Source organism: Hippoglossus hippoglossus, chromosome 19 (genome assembly GCF_009819705.1).
Source record: "Hippoglossus hippoglossus isolate fHipHip1 chromosome 19, fHipHip1.pri, whole genome shotgun sequence".
NCBI classification, from domain to species: Eukaryota; Metazoa; Chordata; class Actinopteri; order Pleuronectiformes; family Pleuronectidae; genus Hippoglossus; species Hippoglossus hippoglossus.
Window position 1 is genome coordinate 8,367,765 of NC_047169.1, and position 16,311 is coordinate 8,384,075.

Sequence of the window (16,311 nt, forward strand, 5' to 3'; positions counted from 1 at the left end):
CGACAGAGAAATGGGATACACTAATGGCGCAGACCCACCACAGATTGAAGCACTTAGAAAAGCATTAGAGTGTTCCAAAATGACACTGTCTTTCGTCGCCAAACCCGCCGGCTTTAGAGCGACATTAAATATTCACTTAAACATGAGGCAGAAAGCACACAGAATCAATTAAGTCAATCAAGTCTCCTCTAATATACATGTATCCTCCTATATACCAACTCCTGTGGCTCCTGAGCGCCTGCATGAGGACACATCTCCTCAGTTTGCTCTTATTGAATCGTGACAGCTCTTAGATTTCTGCACCACAGTCACTGTGACAGATATTAAAGTGATCTACAGTTGTATAACAGGCTGTTTGAGGTGATTACATGCCATGTATACATATCTACAGTATATAAATATATATAAATGAGAATTGTCATCACAATCCAGAGATAAAACAAGAAACCCACGGAGAAAAATGGGGGTGTCTCCATTGCAACAAAACACCAGAGCATTATGGGATTAAGTCGCAGCCCGGGCAACACAGAGCTGGATCAAATTGATCATCTGAGCTGGAGTGCTCGGGGGCTCTGCAGGCGAAAGGACGCATGTTGCTTCACAAGGTAAGACGCCTGCCTGCAATGCAGTACAGCACACGGAGCACAATCTGCAGCCATCTCTGCACACTGAAGGGCACGTCTCTCTTCCCGAGCAGCCAAGGAGCCGACTGTCGAGCGTGCATCCGTCTGAAACACTTGCACTGCGCCGAAATTCAGAAATAATCAGGCAGACTTGGTTTGCTTATGAATGCAAATGATTTAACTAGCCTGCAATGACATTTTTTACAGGATGGTATATTTGTCATTAAAATAAAAGAGGCTTTTCCCCCCCAACCTGAAACAGGATTCTAAAAACAAGACCCTCGGATGAGAGGCTTTTTTTCTTCAAAGCCTCGGCCATGTGTAAATTAGGCTACATTTCAGGAAGTTGCATCACAGGAATGAACCTTTTTCAGTATCTCATCTCAGGAGCTCTTCAGCTGTGGTCTGGCGAATCCCACGATGAAGTTGCACATGAAACAGTGGCCAGGCTCAGCTCGCCTGCACGGGACAGACTCCACAGTGGAATCATGGCATCGCATGCTCTGAGGGATGCAGTAATTGGAGAGGAGGAGGACGCAGCGGACGCAGAAAAATGGATTCTGTTGGACTCTGCTGCTGAGCCAAGCAGAACTGTGGACGGCCGGAATCTGTGCAGCATGTTGCACCCCCCCCCCCCCCCCCCCCCCCCCCCCCCCACACACCCATTTGCAAAACAAAGAAGCAGAAAGAGAGGAGGCGAGCCTTCAGGTTGAGCTCCACACAGATGCCCCAGGGAGATCGCAGCTTATGCAGGCCTCCTTTACTCTGCTGAGCCATGCTGCTTCTGGCTTCTGCATGCAATATTAGCAGAAAAAAACTAAGACAAGCTGAAGGAGTCAGCTCCACAACAGCAAAAATATTGATGGCAGTTTTCTACTTTCACTTTATAGTGGCTACACTCGTCAATATTGATCTGCATAAACTTATCAGCATTCATAAATAGAAGAAAAAGCTTAATTTGTTGTTGGCGTACTCATCTAAACCAGGAAAGCTAAATCAATACCGAATGTGTTAGAGGCTAAGAAAATAAATTCCACTCCAACAGACTCTTTGTTTCCCTGAAGAATAAGACAAACCTTTCAGGTTAAGCTACTTAAAATACGAGGTATCTTCACCAAGTGATTATTTCAGAGTTGGGATTGATTTGAAAATGTTCAGGGATTAAACAGACATTTTTAAGGACCAGATTCAGGTCTGTCCCTCTTCATAAATTTATATTTAATCTAAAGCCAAACCAATGCTAGAAGTAAAATATCATGTAGGTTTTATGTATTGTGATGTATCTTAATCCAGCTGCTATTAAGGCTTTGTTGTATCTTGTATTATAAATTGATTTAATGCAGCCGTTGTTAGTGTTTCGATGTCTGGCTTGGTTGAAATAGGTTACCACTTCTTTTCTCATTGACTATTCATATTTATTCATTCAAGGTTAAGTTAACAACAGTTGTTGGAGGAGAATGAGTAACACTGTCCTCACTTTAAAAAAAAAAAAAGAGTCTGAATGGTTTGTTTAGCTTACAACTTTTTAGAGAGAATATTTTTTCCACGATGTATTATTCCTCTCAGTCTATCTTACAACAACATGCACAGCTGCGTCCATCTCATCCTCGCCTGTCGAGGCCATTCTCCTGACGCTGTTTGTCGTAGATGTAGCGAGGTGGCTAGCTAACAAAGTAGGACAATGACTGTCTTGTTTGACACAAACACAATTTTGATTTGACGATTCCGTGATTCCTGCATCTGCGTAAAACGACCTGAACTCTCACTAGAGCACCACATTTTTATTAGTTGAAAATAGTGCCCAACAAATATAACCATATTAACCACTATTTAAATCAGTTGGCAATACACAGTAACCAGGTCTTTGCAGAAATTCTTTTAAAGTGAAAGTTTGTGACGTTTTATTAAAGATCAATGTTTTCAATAGACATCAATGAGTGAGAAAGTATTGTACGGCATTTTGTTGTGAGTAAAAAAAAATATAAAATATCACCAGTAACACATTGTCCTCTAGCCAGAAATTAGGAATTTTATTGTATCAAAATGCTGTGAAACCATTTGAGCGTGCTGCAGCGCACTTTCATTATGTGTGTTCAGCACACCTCCCAAAAAACAATATCATTTTACAGCTGTCTAATCTGTGCGATGATTATTATGTTGTCTTTTAGCCATTCGTGAATTTTTTAACTCCTGTTGTTCAAATTAATTAGGCTCTGATGACAAGTCCATTGAAGCTATGCTGAGCTTTTTTTTACAACTGTCAGACATGAGTTTAGAGACCGGCAGCATGGTTAAGAGGAGATAATGATGATAACCATCCCATTTGAAATGCCGCAGGGATCAGAACGAGACAGCTCACAGGGGTAGCTAAGTTAAATATGCTAGCTGGCTGATTACATTTAATTCCCCCCGTCTGCCATGGCAATGAGAACAAATTGGGTTGTTGTGGCTGCTGATAATGCTAATCTCCGGCAATGGCAGCGGGATATTACAGTAAAACAGAGAGCCACATTGAGATGTCACATTATGGCTTTAGGAAGGACTACATCATGCATAAATGAGATTCTGTCGGGTTCTTTCAACTGAGAAAAAAGCTATTAGCGCTTTAGCTGTGTGCCCTATCCCTGCTATTCGATTTGCTTGATTAAGGTCATTTCAATATGACTTTGTAGTGTGTATCCATTATCCTGCCAACTCGGCAAATTAAGGGTCTCTGTCTTTCTCCCACACACCCACACACACACACACACACACACACACACACACACACACACACACACACACACACACACACACACACACACACACACACACACACACACACACACACACACACACACACACACACAAACAAACATATCCCCCTCATGCCACACATACTAAACACAGCGTGTACACACACAGGATTACTTCCAAGCATATGCCCTTGACACCAAACTCTCGCTCTGACCGTTAATGCGAAGAGGAGGCTCAGCTCTCCCCGCTTCCTCCACGTGAAGCTCCGGGACACGCTGGCCCAAACCCAAACGGGCGCCCATCTTGTCCGACGTTAATATCAAGACAACAGAAAACAGTCAGAGAGGCCGATTCTCCCTGAGGCAAGAGTGTGTCCTCTAAGTTTCTGCAGCTCCCTGATTGTACAGCACTTGCTCCGCTGTTAGACCAGTGAGCGATTCGTGGCCTAGAGCAAGGAACCTGTGCACCTTGCATTGTTCCGCCTATTGTTGCTGAACATAAACGATCTGAGTGTGTTTGCTCAGACCATGAGTTTAGCGCTGTTTGGTCCTGTTATATTAACGGTGGCCCCAAACGCGCATCTATCAAAAAAAATATGAAAAACACCCAAGGCAGACCTGAATATATTCAGGGCGGCGCTTTTCTGCAGCCTCAATATATCTCCACCCGGCTGACACTGTGTATGCACAGCTAGGTTTAATCATTTCCACTCAAATATCAGGTCCCACGACTGCCCTTTTTCTGGGGGAAGGATTTCAGCAGGTGCCTGTTGTGTCTGTGAGCGATAACAATAAAGGTCACCACAGATAAACAGATAAGGACGTCATCGTTGTCGAGTGGCGGATGAGTTTCCCACTGTCAATAAATACAGGTTGATTTCTTATCGTCAAGATCCTCTCTCCTAGATTTTTATTTTTTCCAACCTGAGTGTTTGTTGACTTTTGTGAATCTAAATCTCACCAGCAATGAGAAGAGGGGTCAGATCTCTTATATGCAGAGTCTTTTCAGACAGGAACCTGCTCCCAACCCGCAACAAATACACCACATTGCACAGGGAGCTTTTCTACGTGAGATATATTTCTGAAAATATGTCAAATCAAAAATATAAACAGGATTGGTTGCATTACTATGACTATTCTACTTTGTTGTTGTCCTTCCTTTCCTTTCAGCAGATTGGTTAGTCCACCACTTTATGCCAATGAAATTTTGGACAAACGTTCATGGTTTCCTGAGGATGAATCCCTCTAAATTTATATCGTCCCCTGAATTTTCTGCTAGCGCCACCTTTAGTTTGAAATTTAGTTTTTTTTTGTGGTTGAAACGTTTCGACAAATATTAAATCGACTAGCATTAAATTTGGTACAGATATTTATTTAGCGTCTTTATTAGAATTCTGACAATATCTGCAGAACAATTAGATTCCCTACATTCCCATCACCCTCAGCTGTACTGTGTGTGTTTAGTGCTCATTACCCACTGCCAAGTTCAGCATGCTGGGCCTTGGCGGAGGTATGCGCCCTACTGATAGCCATTCTAATTATATTTGTGGACCACACTGGCAGAAGTTAAAGGGGATCCATGTGAGCAATCTTCCTAAAAGCTTCCACTGTCGACTCATAGTCCGCCATGATATAGTTTTTAATACATGATGGTTTGTCTGTTGAAAAGCTCAATCATCGACTGCGTCTCGGTGTCGTCGTGCCAGCGATGAATGCAGACAGACACACAAGCAGAGTGGCAGCATTTATCTCTGTGCCTGCAGCAGGGCAGAGAGGAGCTTCACCAGTACAGAGACAACTCTCAGGCAGATGCCACTATAAATAATGCATGAAGAAAAGAGCCAGAAGAAGAACCTTGGAACAGCTAATTATTCAGCTCGACATTTCAGCAACTCACATTGCTGTTGGTGCGTGTTAATACACTGATGTTGGAGGTGCATCCAGGCTCCATTATGAAACACGCTGATCTGCATGTGTACTGTCCCATCGCCACGAGAAGCTTCCCCGTGCTCGGCCGGGGTGGAAGGAGGAGAGATATTTTGTATATTTGGACAATCTGTGGGCTGTGGAACGAGGCTTAAAAGAGCTTTCCTGCTGTTCAAGGCAGCAGTTTAGTTTTTCTCTCTCCATCTCTATCTCTCTGTGTTTCCATTTTTTTTTTTTTCCGCAAAGCATAAATTGATGTCTGGCTTTTCCACAGGAGCAACAACGCAAAAAAGCCTCTTAATTCAATTTGGAGTAGCGTTGGGAAGCAGGATTCCTTTTCTTCTCCGGTCCGAAAACACAACAAATCCCCTCCAACATTCACCTCCATACGAGACATAGTGGTAATGACAAGAAGCAGGAAAAATGTATCTTCCCACCACTTCTGCCTTTTGGATCTCATTAGTGTGCGGCGAGCAGATCTCCACAGACAGTTGATTTGATAGGTTGATTCACACAGCAGAGGAAACATAGATAACTAATAGCACATTTAACTGCTTTGCTTTTTCTCGTCTCTTAACTTTCAACCCCCGCACTTCCATTTACTGTTAATTGGAAATAGGTCTCATTCTCATATTTTCTACAATTGCATACCGTCCTCTTACGTTTCCTATTTTTCATATCCGTAATTACACTGGCTGTTAGTGCGGCAGCGTAAATCCTGTGGGAGGCTAATAAATGGCTGAGGTTGATGACAGGAGCAGGAAAATGCCACACAGCTGGCAGTGTGACTTTGAGCACGGTAAAGGAGCTCCGTGTCACTTAGGATGCAACACCTGCACGCTCGCTGTCCATCTGCAGAAAGACGGCGTGAACCCTGGTCCTGTGTTTATCAAAGAGCTCTCACAGAGGAGTGGAGCCGAGTGTAGCAACGGTGACTTGGTCATCGCCGTCATTTCGCTGCCAGCAAGAGTCATGAGTCTGATTCGTGTTTGGATAAATCAACAGGTTGCTTATTGGAGCTGAGCTAGATCATCAGACTTGCTTGCTGTCGTTAATGGATGTGTTGCTAAATAAAGGCTTATATGTCACTGTGGCTGGAGTCTAGCTGTGCGGTGATATCGCGGTGAAGTATTGAGAATTTTAATAGTCGAGAATGGCAAATATTCTCTAATTGTAGCTTCTTACAAATGTTTTTTTCTGTGTTGTATCTTCGTAGATCAAAAGTCAAAGCAAACTATTTCAAAAGGTCACCTTCAACTCTGAAAATGGGAATTTTTCCACTATTCTTTTACATTTTATGATTGAAACGAGGCAGAGTCGTGAGTGCTAACCGGCTCACGGATTGTTAAATTAAATCTAATTCAGAAATTATTATACAGAATACATTGTTCATACAGCACCTTTGTGAGATCAAAAAAATTAATTTGCCCACTGCTTTGGTTTGTTAGCTGCTGAGCCAGTGACCTTTCAATTAGCCTCTGCTGTACTTTGTGTTAAGCGCTAATTAGAAATCGTCTATATGTGAACATACTGAACTAAGATGGTGAACATGGTAAATGCCAGGCAAGCCTTATCATGTCCGCACTGTAATTCTAAGTGCTTCTAGCTATAAACATCGCTGTTGTACATACACTGTCACAGAGCCAGACTGCTAGCATGGCAAAAAGTTATCTTTATGCCATTTTATCTATTTTATTGTAGATTAAACTGATGATGAATTCTTTAGATCAACTCATTGTATAATTAGGTTTATAAAATGTCTCGCACATTGATCGGATGCCTTGTGTGTACAGCACATCAGCCACAGAAACCCAGTGATGTTCTGTTTAGAATGAGATAAACACCCTGAAAATGAGAAAATCCATGAAAAACAATGAGCTTGAAAGATGATTTCAACAATGGATCGATTAGCAAAAATTCAATAAACTAATCGTTGACGCTTTAATTTGTGAAAATGCCACTTTGGGCTTTGGAAACCTGAGTTTTGCATTTGTTACAATCGTTTGAGATTTTATTATTTGAAAATCATCAAGAAAGATGATGAAAATTATCATTATTTGCAGCCTGGAAGCATTTACACAGTCAGTGTATAAAACATTGAAATTATTTTTCTTCTACTCTATTTCTTCAATCCTTCCCTCATGAATATTAAGGGTGTAGATTTAAACACTGAGAGGCTTGGGTAACATTACAGAGCCACTCATTGTTATGTAATCATTGCGTTTACGGCCGTCCTATATCACATAAAAGTCCCGAGCACCAAAAAGGCTAATGGTCACCCGTATCTTTTTGCCTCACTCCGAGCTAATCTCAACAGCCAGAGGAGCCGAGGAGCTGTTTACCTGAAAGAGACGTGGCAATTTTCCCTCATTAAAAATCGGGGCTGGCAGTGGAGCAGGTGCAAACCTTAAACAGCCTCTCTGTAGTTGGCTGAAAAGGCTGCACAGCTCCTTAATGAGTTCCCTCTTTGCGCCGCTCGGAGAGACGGCAGAATCTGGCCCGTGAATGAACAGCCCAGTATTGTTCACATGAGCGGTGGCCTGAGCTCCCACTGAGGAGATCCACCTGAACGCACCAGAATTCAAAGTGGAAGAAAATCGAGAAGGAATACATCAAATAGCAAGAGGATGCAATCTGCTGATTAAAGCTGATTTGAGAATTCTGCTCGGGAGAATCCACATTGTGAGATTTGACGTTTTGACATTTGCAGCATAGCTTGAACACTGATGGCCGTCACAATGGAGCTTGTGTAACACCCTGTAACGTGCGGCGGATTATCCCGACTTCCTGCCTCTGAAGCTGCTGGTCTTATTGTTCTTCCTTTCAACATTTACTCATTATTCCTCCGTGCCGGATAATCTTATGTACGCTGGTCAAATTGAAACACCAGCCAGATCAATCAAACTGCAAAAAATGAATATTTCTGCTTTGCTGTTTCCACACCACCTGTTTGGCAGTCAACAAACACAACCCTCGTCACAGTTCAGACGGCGTATCTCGCCGCCCTGTACACAGCAGATTATAGTCCTATCTGAGCAGCACCATAAGCCAACTATCTGTCTGTCTTCCTGCAGCATCTCGTCTCCTCGTGAAGCGCAGATCAACATTCGCCTTGACATTTTGATGAGATTCGCACGGAGAAGCGGGGCTGGAAGGAAACACTTCCCATGCCTGTAAACTCCAATCAAAGCCAGTTGGATTGATAACAAATCAAGATCTACACAAGTAACAAACACTCAAGACCAACTTGTGTGATTTTCTTTGAAACCAGAGGAAAACAGTGAAATAGAAAAGCTAGTAAAAGAGGACCACAACTAAATTTTTTCCTTTTTTTGGTGGGAAATTGATAAAATACGTATCTAAAACTAGTTAGTGCTAGTCGCAACTACACAAGTTGTTGTCCTCCATAAAGAAAGAAATATCGTTTGCTAGTGTTATAGCTATAGCGAATATTTAGCTATTTATTTAAACACATAAATGTATTTCCTAAAGTTTCAAAGCTTAGAATTTTATTGAATAAAAGGCTGTGGTCATCTTCCTCAACGCAGAGGAAGCAAGTGCAACAAAGTTAAAACAACATTGTACGAATATCTATTTAACTGTTACCACCAAACAGCCACAGACTAAATGTCGAATATGAGAAGTCAACATGGTGACATCAGGGCTGCCGACATTTCACTTTATATCAGCAAGTGTGAAAACATAATCTCTTTTTATAACATGGGAGTTTGTTTTCTCATTAGATTTTCTCGATCTGGTTTGGGCTACATGCAGTTCTGTCCTCATTCCAAAAAGCTTCTACACGTCTCTGTAACTACTTCACTCTAATTATGTATTTACTTGAATATTTAATCTGAATACCAATGTTAAACCAAGGGGGTCCGGACTAAACACACACACACACACACACACACACACTGGGCTATAAACAGTAACCACCCCCAGCTGTGACTTTTTCATCTTTTTATGGTTTCATGAATCTGAGACGCAGCAGATTAATAAAACTTTAATGAAACTGATCAACAGATTTGTTTTTCGCTTTGACATTTAAGAGACTTTCTCTAATGATCGGTTGCAGCAAAAAAACAACTAATTAATCCACTGGGGCTCAAAGTTGTAAAACAGGAAAACAAGAAAAGGTCAGACAGTGGAGGTGAATGAAGGATACAACACTGATCAATTAGACAACCTGTGAAAGAAATCTGATCTGAAACTGAATCACTGATTAAAGGATTGATTAAGCAGGTTATTAAGAAAAAACTCAAATGTAGTTTTTTGGGACTTTTTCTCTGTTTGATATTATTTGATTACTGAATATTTGTTTTTACAGATTAAATGTTTAATTCAAAATCGATTCTCTATAATGAAAGGAACTGTTTGTTGCAGGACTCGAATCAACACCACCTTCTAAACCAGTGATGACAGTTCTTATACCACCATGCTGTATCATTAATGATATTTTTTGTTGTGCTCCAAGCTATGCATGTGTCATAGTTTAATTATATATGCTGGGTAGATACATCTAATAGACTACTCAACATCTCGAAATCTCAAACAAATTCTTCCGGGACAGTGGGGGGGTCAACCTTGGGGCGATGCAAAACTACTCAAAACCCAGAAAATATTCAAACTTGCATGACAGCACAAATTTGCAATCCAGTTCCAAAATTCTCGGATCGGTCTTTCTGTGGCCCTGCAGGTCCAGGAATGTCAGATACCTTTCCTGCATGCCGCCACACATTGTCAAAGGTAATTCTCTCCAGCTACTGTTTGGCCGACACTGATAAGACATATCTGTCTGAGTTGATATTCCTCAGCCACGAGATCAAACAACCATCTGCTTGTCAGAGTGGAGGCTTGGATCCGAGCTGTGCTTATCGACACCTCCTCTGATACGTCTGGCACACGGATTCATTCATGCCACGTCTCCCGTCTATTAGAACCGAAGAGCCGTGACCGCGGTATCGTCAGAAACCCTCTGACCCCTTGACCAGGATCCCTATCTCCCCTTCAGCCACACATCTCCTGGTTAAATCATCAGTATCAGGCTGCAAATTTACCCTCATGTTGAAGCAAGAAACAGTTCAAACATGGGTGTATTAAACTTCCAAATATGGCAGTACACGCCATGAAATGAAAAAAACATATAATAATACAGATTTTGCTGTTATGCACCAACCTGATATGCAAGTATTGGCACAAAATTGCATTTATTAAGCAGATCTGTTAACTCAAACCACTTTGTGAGACAGTATTTTAATCAAGTGTCATATAAAATTTAGTGTTTCGAGAGGGATTTGTACTTTTTAGTACCGTTCCCTGGTCACACATCACATTAAAGAAACCTGATTCCAATGAGTTGCCTGCAGTGAGGTATGCAGGATTTAAATATGGGAAAAAAGAGCAGTAGTATCAGATCAGTATCAGGAAATGTCCTCTTGGCTGTTGAGGCAGCAGAATGTGTCATTTGAATTCGATTGTCCTCGAGGGTAAATTTGTCTGTAGCTGCAGATGAAAACACCAAAATACGTACAAATATATCTAATATAACAATATAATTCAGTGGCAGCGTGATATAAAACCTGGTGGACAATCCAGCCAAAGTCATCCCAGCTGATTTTCAAGGGGTCCAAATAACAACCTTGGTTAAACTCACTGATGGTAAATGACAGACTGAAGATCACCTGGCTTCTCCAAAGCATTTAACAGATGACACGAGAGACAAAGGAATTTCTCACCCTGTCAGAAGTGGATCAGTGAACATCGGTGTGGTTTTCTTGTTTACACCGTAGACTGCACACACTGTTTACACTGAGGCAGCTACTACAGCTATATCTGTGTTTATACCAGGGCAGTACAAGGCACATTACTGCTTTATGGCTGCATTGGATTGAAAAGGTTTGGAATCACCACTTCCACCAACCAGCTATATAACAGGGTCACACTCTCCCCCTCTGTTCCGGAAGGTAACGGCCAGAAATAATGATGTCACAGTGAAGCCGACCTTTGACCCTTTTGAGTATAAAATGTAATCACTTCATCATTTTATCCTCGTAGATTATGGTAATTAGTGTATCAGTTCTTGAGCTGTGGCCCGAAACACGTCACAGTGACCTTGACCTTTGATCATTAAAATCTAGTCCTGTCATCTTGGAGTTCAAGTGAATGTTGGTGGGCACATATTTACGCGATTCCCTGCACAAGAATGAGACAGAAAACCAAAAAATAAATCATCATGCCAATGGCCAGAGCTGTTGTGCCTTTCCATTAAAACAGACCATTTCACAACTGGTTCTTTTGTATATAAATGTTGATATGATTTAATGTCGAAGATTTTATCAATAGCACAGACGATAGCCTGGATCACAGTCTGCATCAATTGTCTCCTCTCAGTTTCACCATGTGGATTTCAAACCTTTTTTATACTGCGACTAACATCTGTTTTTATTTTTGGAATCATCAGCTGATTATTTTCCTGATTAATCAGAAAAGTCATAAGAAAAGGAGAGAAAATGTGTTTTGTTTGCCTGAAAAAATTGTTGCAGATCAATTTTCTGTCAAATCGACTAATCAATGAATCTCAGCTCTGATTACTTTATGACTTTACTCAGCTTAGTGTAGGAGCTTTATACCATCTGCAGTTTTGTAAATTAATTTCTCAACCACCTCTAATCCTCCAGGCTTGACTGAACTGAACAAACAACGCTGAAATGAGTCTGGACGACGGCTCCACGTTCACAATAAGAACTGTTTGCTCTCTTGTGTACCTGATACGAGTGATTTATAGAGGATGCACGTCTCTGGCTGTGTGGCTTTTCAGACTGAAAGCTCCTGACTGTGAAGCCCTGCATTTTATGTGCCGATCAATGGGTATTGATCAGTGAATACAGACACTGTTCGGAACATCACAGTTACCCAGGAGGAGCCTGGAAATGGCTTTGGGAGACTTGGGCTAATGTCAAAGATTCTCCTCTGAACTATATATATATATACATATTAATATTAATTCACTCTCCTACAAGAAGGTCAATGGATACGAGGGGTTATTTAAAGATAAGAAAATACATAATGAAATCGTGGCCCCTTTGCATGCAAGTCATTTTTCAAGCTTTGTCATGAATTATCCTGCAAGAAAAAATGTGATTTCATTCGGGCGCTTGCACTCTCACGTACACGCACGCGCATTTAATCGTCCCTGCTTCTTCTGCTTATATTTCCATTTTTTAAAAAGTATTTATATAATGTGCAAACTGCTGATAATGAGTGCGTGTGCGCCTCAGAGCGACACTTCGGCTGTGCGCAAAAAAAACACGCAGCGCCCCCCCCCCGAACACCCGCACTCCTGAGCCGGGATGAGGCGATGAGACGGGACCACGCTCGTCGGGGACGACACTTAAAAAAAACACACCACTCACGTCTCTGAAGCGGTTCCAGTGCTTGAGCTTGCGGCTGTACTGGGAGATGGTTGACAGCCATTGCTCGTCTTCCATGAAATTCCCGGCTTTCCCCGCGTCTTTCGCACTTTTCACGTCCACCTGGAGCGAGACGCCCGCCAGCAGGGACAGGCAAGCGACGAGCCGCGCAGCCACCATGGTGCTCGGGCAGTTTGGTCCGGGATGTATCCTGGTTCCCCTCCTGATGCTGCTGATGATGCTGATGCTGCTGATGCTGATGCTGATGCTGCTGCTGCCCTCTAGCCAAGGATCCACAAACACCAGACTGCTGCTGCTGCTGCTGCTGCTTCAACACACCAAATGGAAATGAGAGGCAGAGAGAGGAGGAGAGGACACAGGGAGAGAGGGGAGGGAGGGAGTTAAAGGGAAGATTAGATCTCGCACTAATCATTCATTTCTGCTTACTTCATTACTTCACTGTCTTTTATTTTTGTTTGTGAGCAGCCCACACACACACACAAACACACACACTCTCTCTCCCTTTTCTCTCTCTCCTCTCTCTCTCTCCCAGACACCCTGACAGTCCCACACTGCAGATGAATCACACAAGTGGAACAGATGCACTGATGAACCGATCACATTTCACAAAGTGCTCCTGGCAAAAGACCACGTGTTTGTCCAATGTCTGTGCCAGCGAGACCCGCCGGTTCCGGCTCTAACAGAATTACACGGTGAAATTAGCGACTCAGTTAAAACAATAGAGAGTCGGGAAACAACATGTGAGGAGAATTGCTGCAGTTGAGCGGATGCCACAAGGGTAGGGGTGGCCAAACTGGGGCTCCCCAGACTGACTGAGGGTCACCAAGGGACTGCCCAGTGGCCTCGGGGCAAATGAGGTGTGATTAAGCTCAACATTTGCTAAATTTTATCTGTCATTTGTTAATTAGAAGCTGAAAGAGGGACCATATGAGCAGGGGCGGGTCTTCCATGGGGGCTTGGGGGGGCCCCTGTGCCCCCCACATGAAAATACTCTGGATCCGCCCCTGCGTGTAAGAGTGACACACTTCAGAGGTGTATTTCTGTCAAATCTGAACATATACACAAGGACAACACTTTGTTATTGCTTGAAGTCTATTGATAAGGGTTTTTACAACTTGTGCTAATTCAACATAAAAATATGAACCCAACATTCTGAAGGATTTTTCTCTAAATTAGTTTTAAGGTTTGACAGCCTGTACCTCCAGGTGCAGCTTCACACGTATGTAGAGTGAAATCATCAAACTGAGAGCTCATGTTTTATTCATGTGAAGAAATGGAGCTGGAGGACTCAAATGCAGGAGCAAGGTTCAGGTGAAGAAAATGACAGAAATGTCTTTTATTGCAGACCAAGTATGAGGCAAAGGTACAAATATCATATCTGGAGAAACACGAGGAGCAGGAACACACAACAGACATAAGGGACGAGGGAAACAAGACAAACTGAAAAAGAGAAGCAGAGAGATACACAAGGGCAGGAAATCAAGACAAATGCAGGCAATCAAGTGGGAGACACCCCAGAAGCATCTTTTCAAAATAAAACAGGAAATGGAGAACTCAGAGTAAAAACAAAAAAGGGAAAATCTGGACCAAAACAGTCTTTTTCAAAAGTTCAGTGGAACCAGAACAGAATCGTGACAATTAAATGTGTTTCATTTGAGGTCTCATTGCATTTTAAAGACAGTCAATCCAAGAACAGAGACAGAAGCCTCTGCCACAGACACATTTATACAGTGCTAGTAAATGCTGCATGTTTATCTATTACACCATTCACACACTGCACAACTGTTTGAGGTTCAGTATCTTGCCCAAAGACACTTCAGAATGCAGACTGCAGGAGCTGGGCATCAAAGCACGACTTTGTGGTTAGAGGACGACTCATTCTACCTTGTAAAAAAACTAAAAAGACACTTCTGACCATAGGAACTTCCCCCGGGAACCTTTGCAAGAACTCTTCATGTTTCCATCGCAGAAACCAGGGTCTCAAATCTTTTCACCGACCAAAAGTCTCAGATCTCGGGGGGGTTACTTTTCAGAAGAGCAGGGACTTTGGGAGTGGGTCTTGCAGCGTTGAACATTTCTGATTAGTCGGAGCACTCGCCTTATTTTATTTCACTCACCATTTCTAAAAAAGCAATCATCACTAAACCAACAGAAAAACTTGTTATGTTTTGAGCATTCACACGTTTATCTGTAAATCAGCAGGACACAGGCCTTCAGATCGGGGAAGTCTTTCATTTGTTTGAACGACTCGTCTGTGAAGTTAAGATGGATCGAGGGATTGAAGAGTTAAACTGTGACACATCCTGGCTGAGTTGCACCTGCACATCATTTCAAGCCTCACTCCCGCCACCCCCTAAACTCTCTGTGCCCTCTGCCTCTCACTTCCCCCGCTTTCTATTTCACGCCCATGAAGATAAACATAATCCAGCGCCGTGCTCTGATTCATTTGAGCTTCCCAATGTTGGTCGAGGCTGAGCAGCCGGGGGGCAGGGTCGTGTTCCCGTGATGCTGCTGCGCCTTGCTGAGCTGACTGTGACACTGCATGGCATCTAACAACAGTTGATGTGGCAGATGCAGCGGGTGCACAGCTCCACATCCTGGGAAGCGGAGAGCAGCAGGAGAAATGTCCTGCAGCGTGAGCCGGCTGTGCACATCATCAGTACAAGGGGCCGGTCACGATGTGTTAATCAAGAGGTCGTCATTAGTCATGTCGTGAGCGGGGATGGATGTGCCGCCGCAGACTAATGGTCACTAAGCTGAAATGGGTCGCTCAGGTCGCGTTTAAAGACTGTGTCCTGCTCTGCATCATTAGCCTTTGAGGATTGTTTTGGAGCTGGGATGTTATCGGGAGGCTTCCTTCTGGACCGTGACAGAGGAAGCCCCCTGAGGTTTTACTACATGTGCAGCAGCAAATGACAAACATGCTCATGACAGGGTCGTACATAACTTCAGATTGTACGTTTTTAGGGATGAGAGGACTCTGAGGATCTTTTTTTTTTTCGCGGGAGGGCTCTCATGAGCTCGCTGCTACTTCTGTTCCAGAAGTAGCAGCAGTGACCAGGAGCCTCTCAGGACCTGTAATCACAGCAAACCACTCTGGTAAATTATTTTCTGGAAAGGTAGCGCTCCACCGATCGGACTGAATTCTCAGGGATCAATGTCCTCGAGCCGAATAACAGCACCAGCCAACCTCCTCGAAAAATTCTCAATATTAACTAGACAGTATGGGCTTGCTGAGAATTCATCGACAAATAAATCCACTTTTAAAATGAGTGTCTCTGTGCCTCTCAGCACCTTGTTAGCATTCAACAGCTGCGCTCACGCTCTCATGAGGCCCTGACAACACTTCAGAGGCTGAGACGCGCCACTGAATGTTAAAATAGTGATTCTTAATTTTCTTTCATTTGTGGCGATAAAGACAAATTTGTTTGAAAATACCAACAGAAAATACGAGTACGCCAATTAATCACAACATCTGGCATCTGGTGTTAAACATAGACTGTAAATAAGATTTTCAAAAAAGCTAAATATCAGGGATAAGAACGCTGCCATCTTAAGTATCGAAGTAAAGGCAGGGTTTATGACCTATACTGC

The 16,311-nt window shown here is 42.8% G+C and overlaps 1 protein-coding gene across 1 annotated transcript in view; it reads right to left on the reverse strand.

The window, feature by feature from the left end:
* Positions 1-13,108, reverse strand: part of LOC117752902 (testican-2-like) — a 36,502-nt gene extending 23,394 nt beyond the window's left edge. Inside the window, exon 1 of the mRNA XM_034570633.1 lies at positions 12,700-13,108. Within this exon, the coding sequence (XP_034426524.1) occupies positions 12,700-12,876 (177 nt within the window). The 5' untranslated portion in view covers positions 12,877-13,108. The remainder of the gene's footprint in view (positions 1-12,699) is intronic.
* Between the last annotated feature and the right edge of the window lie 3,203 nt (positions 13,109-16,311).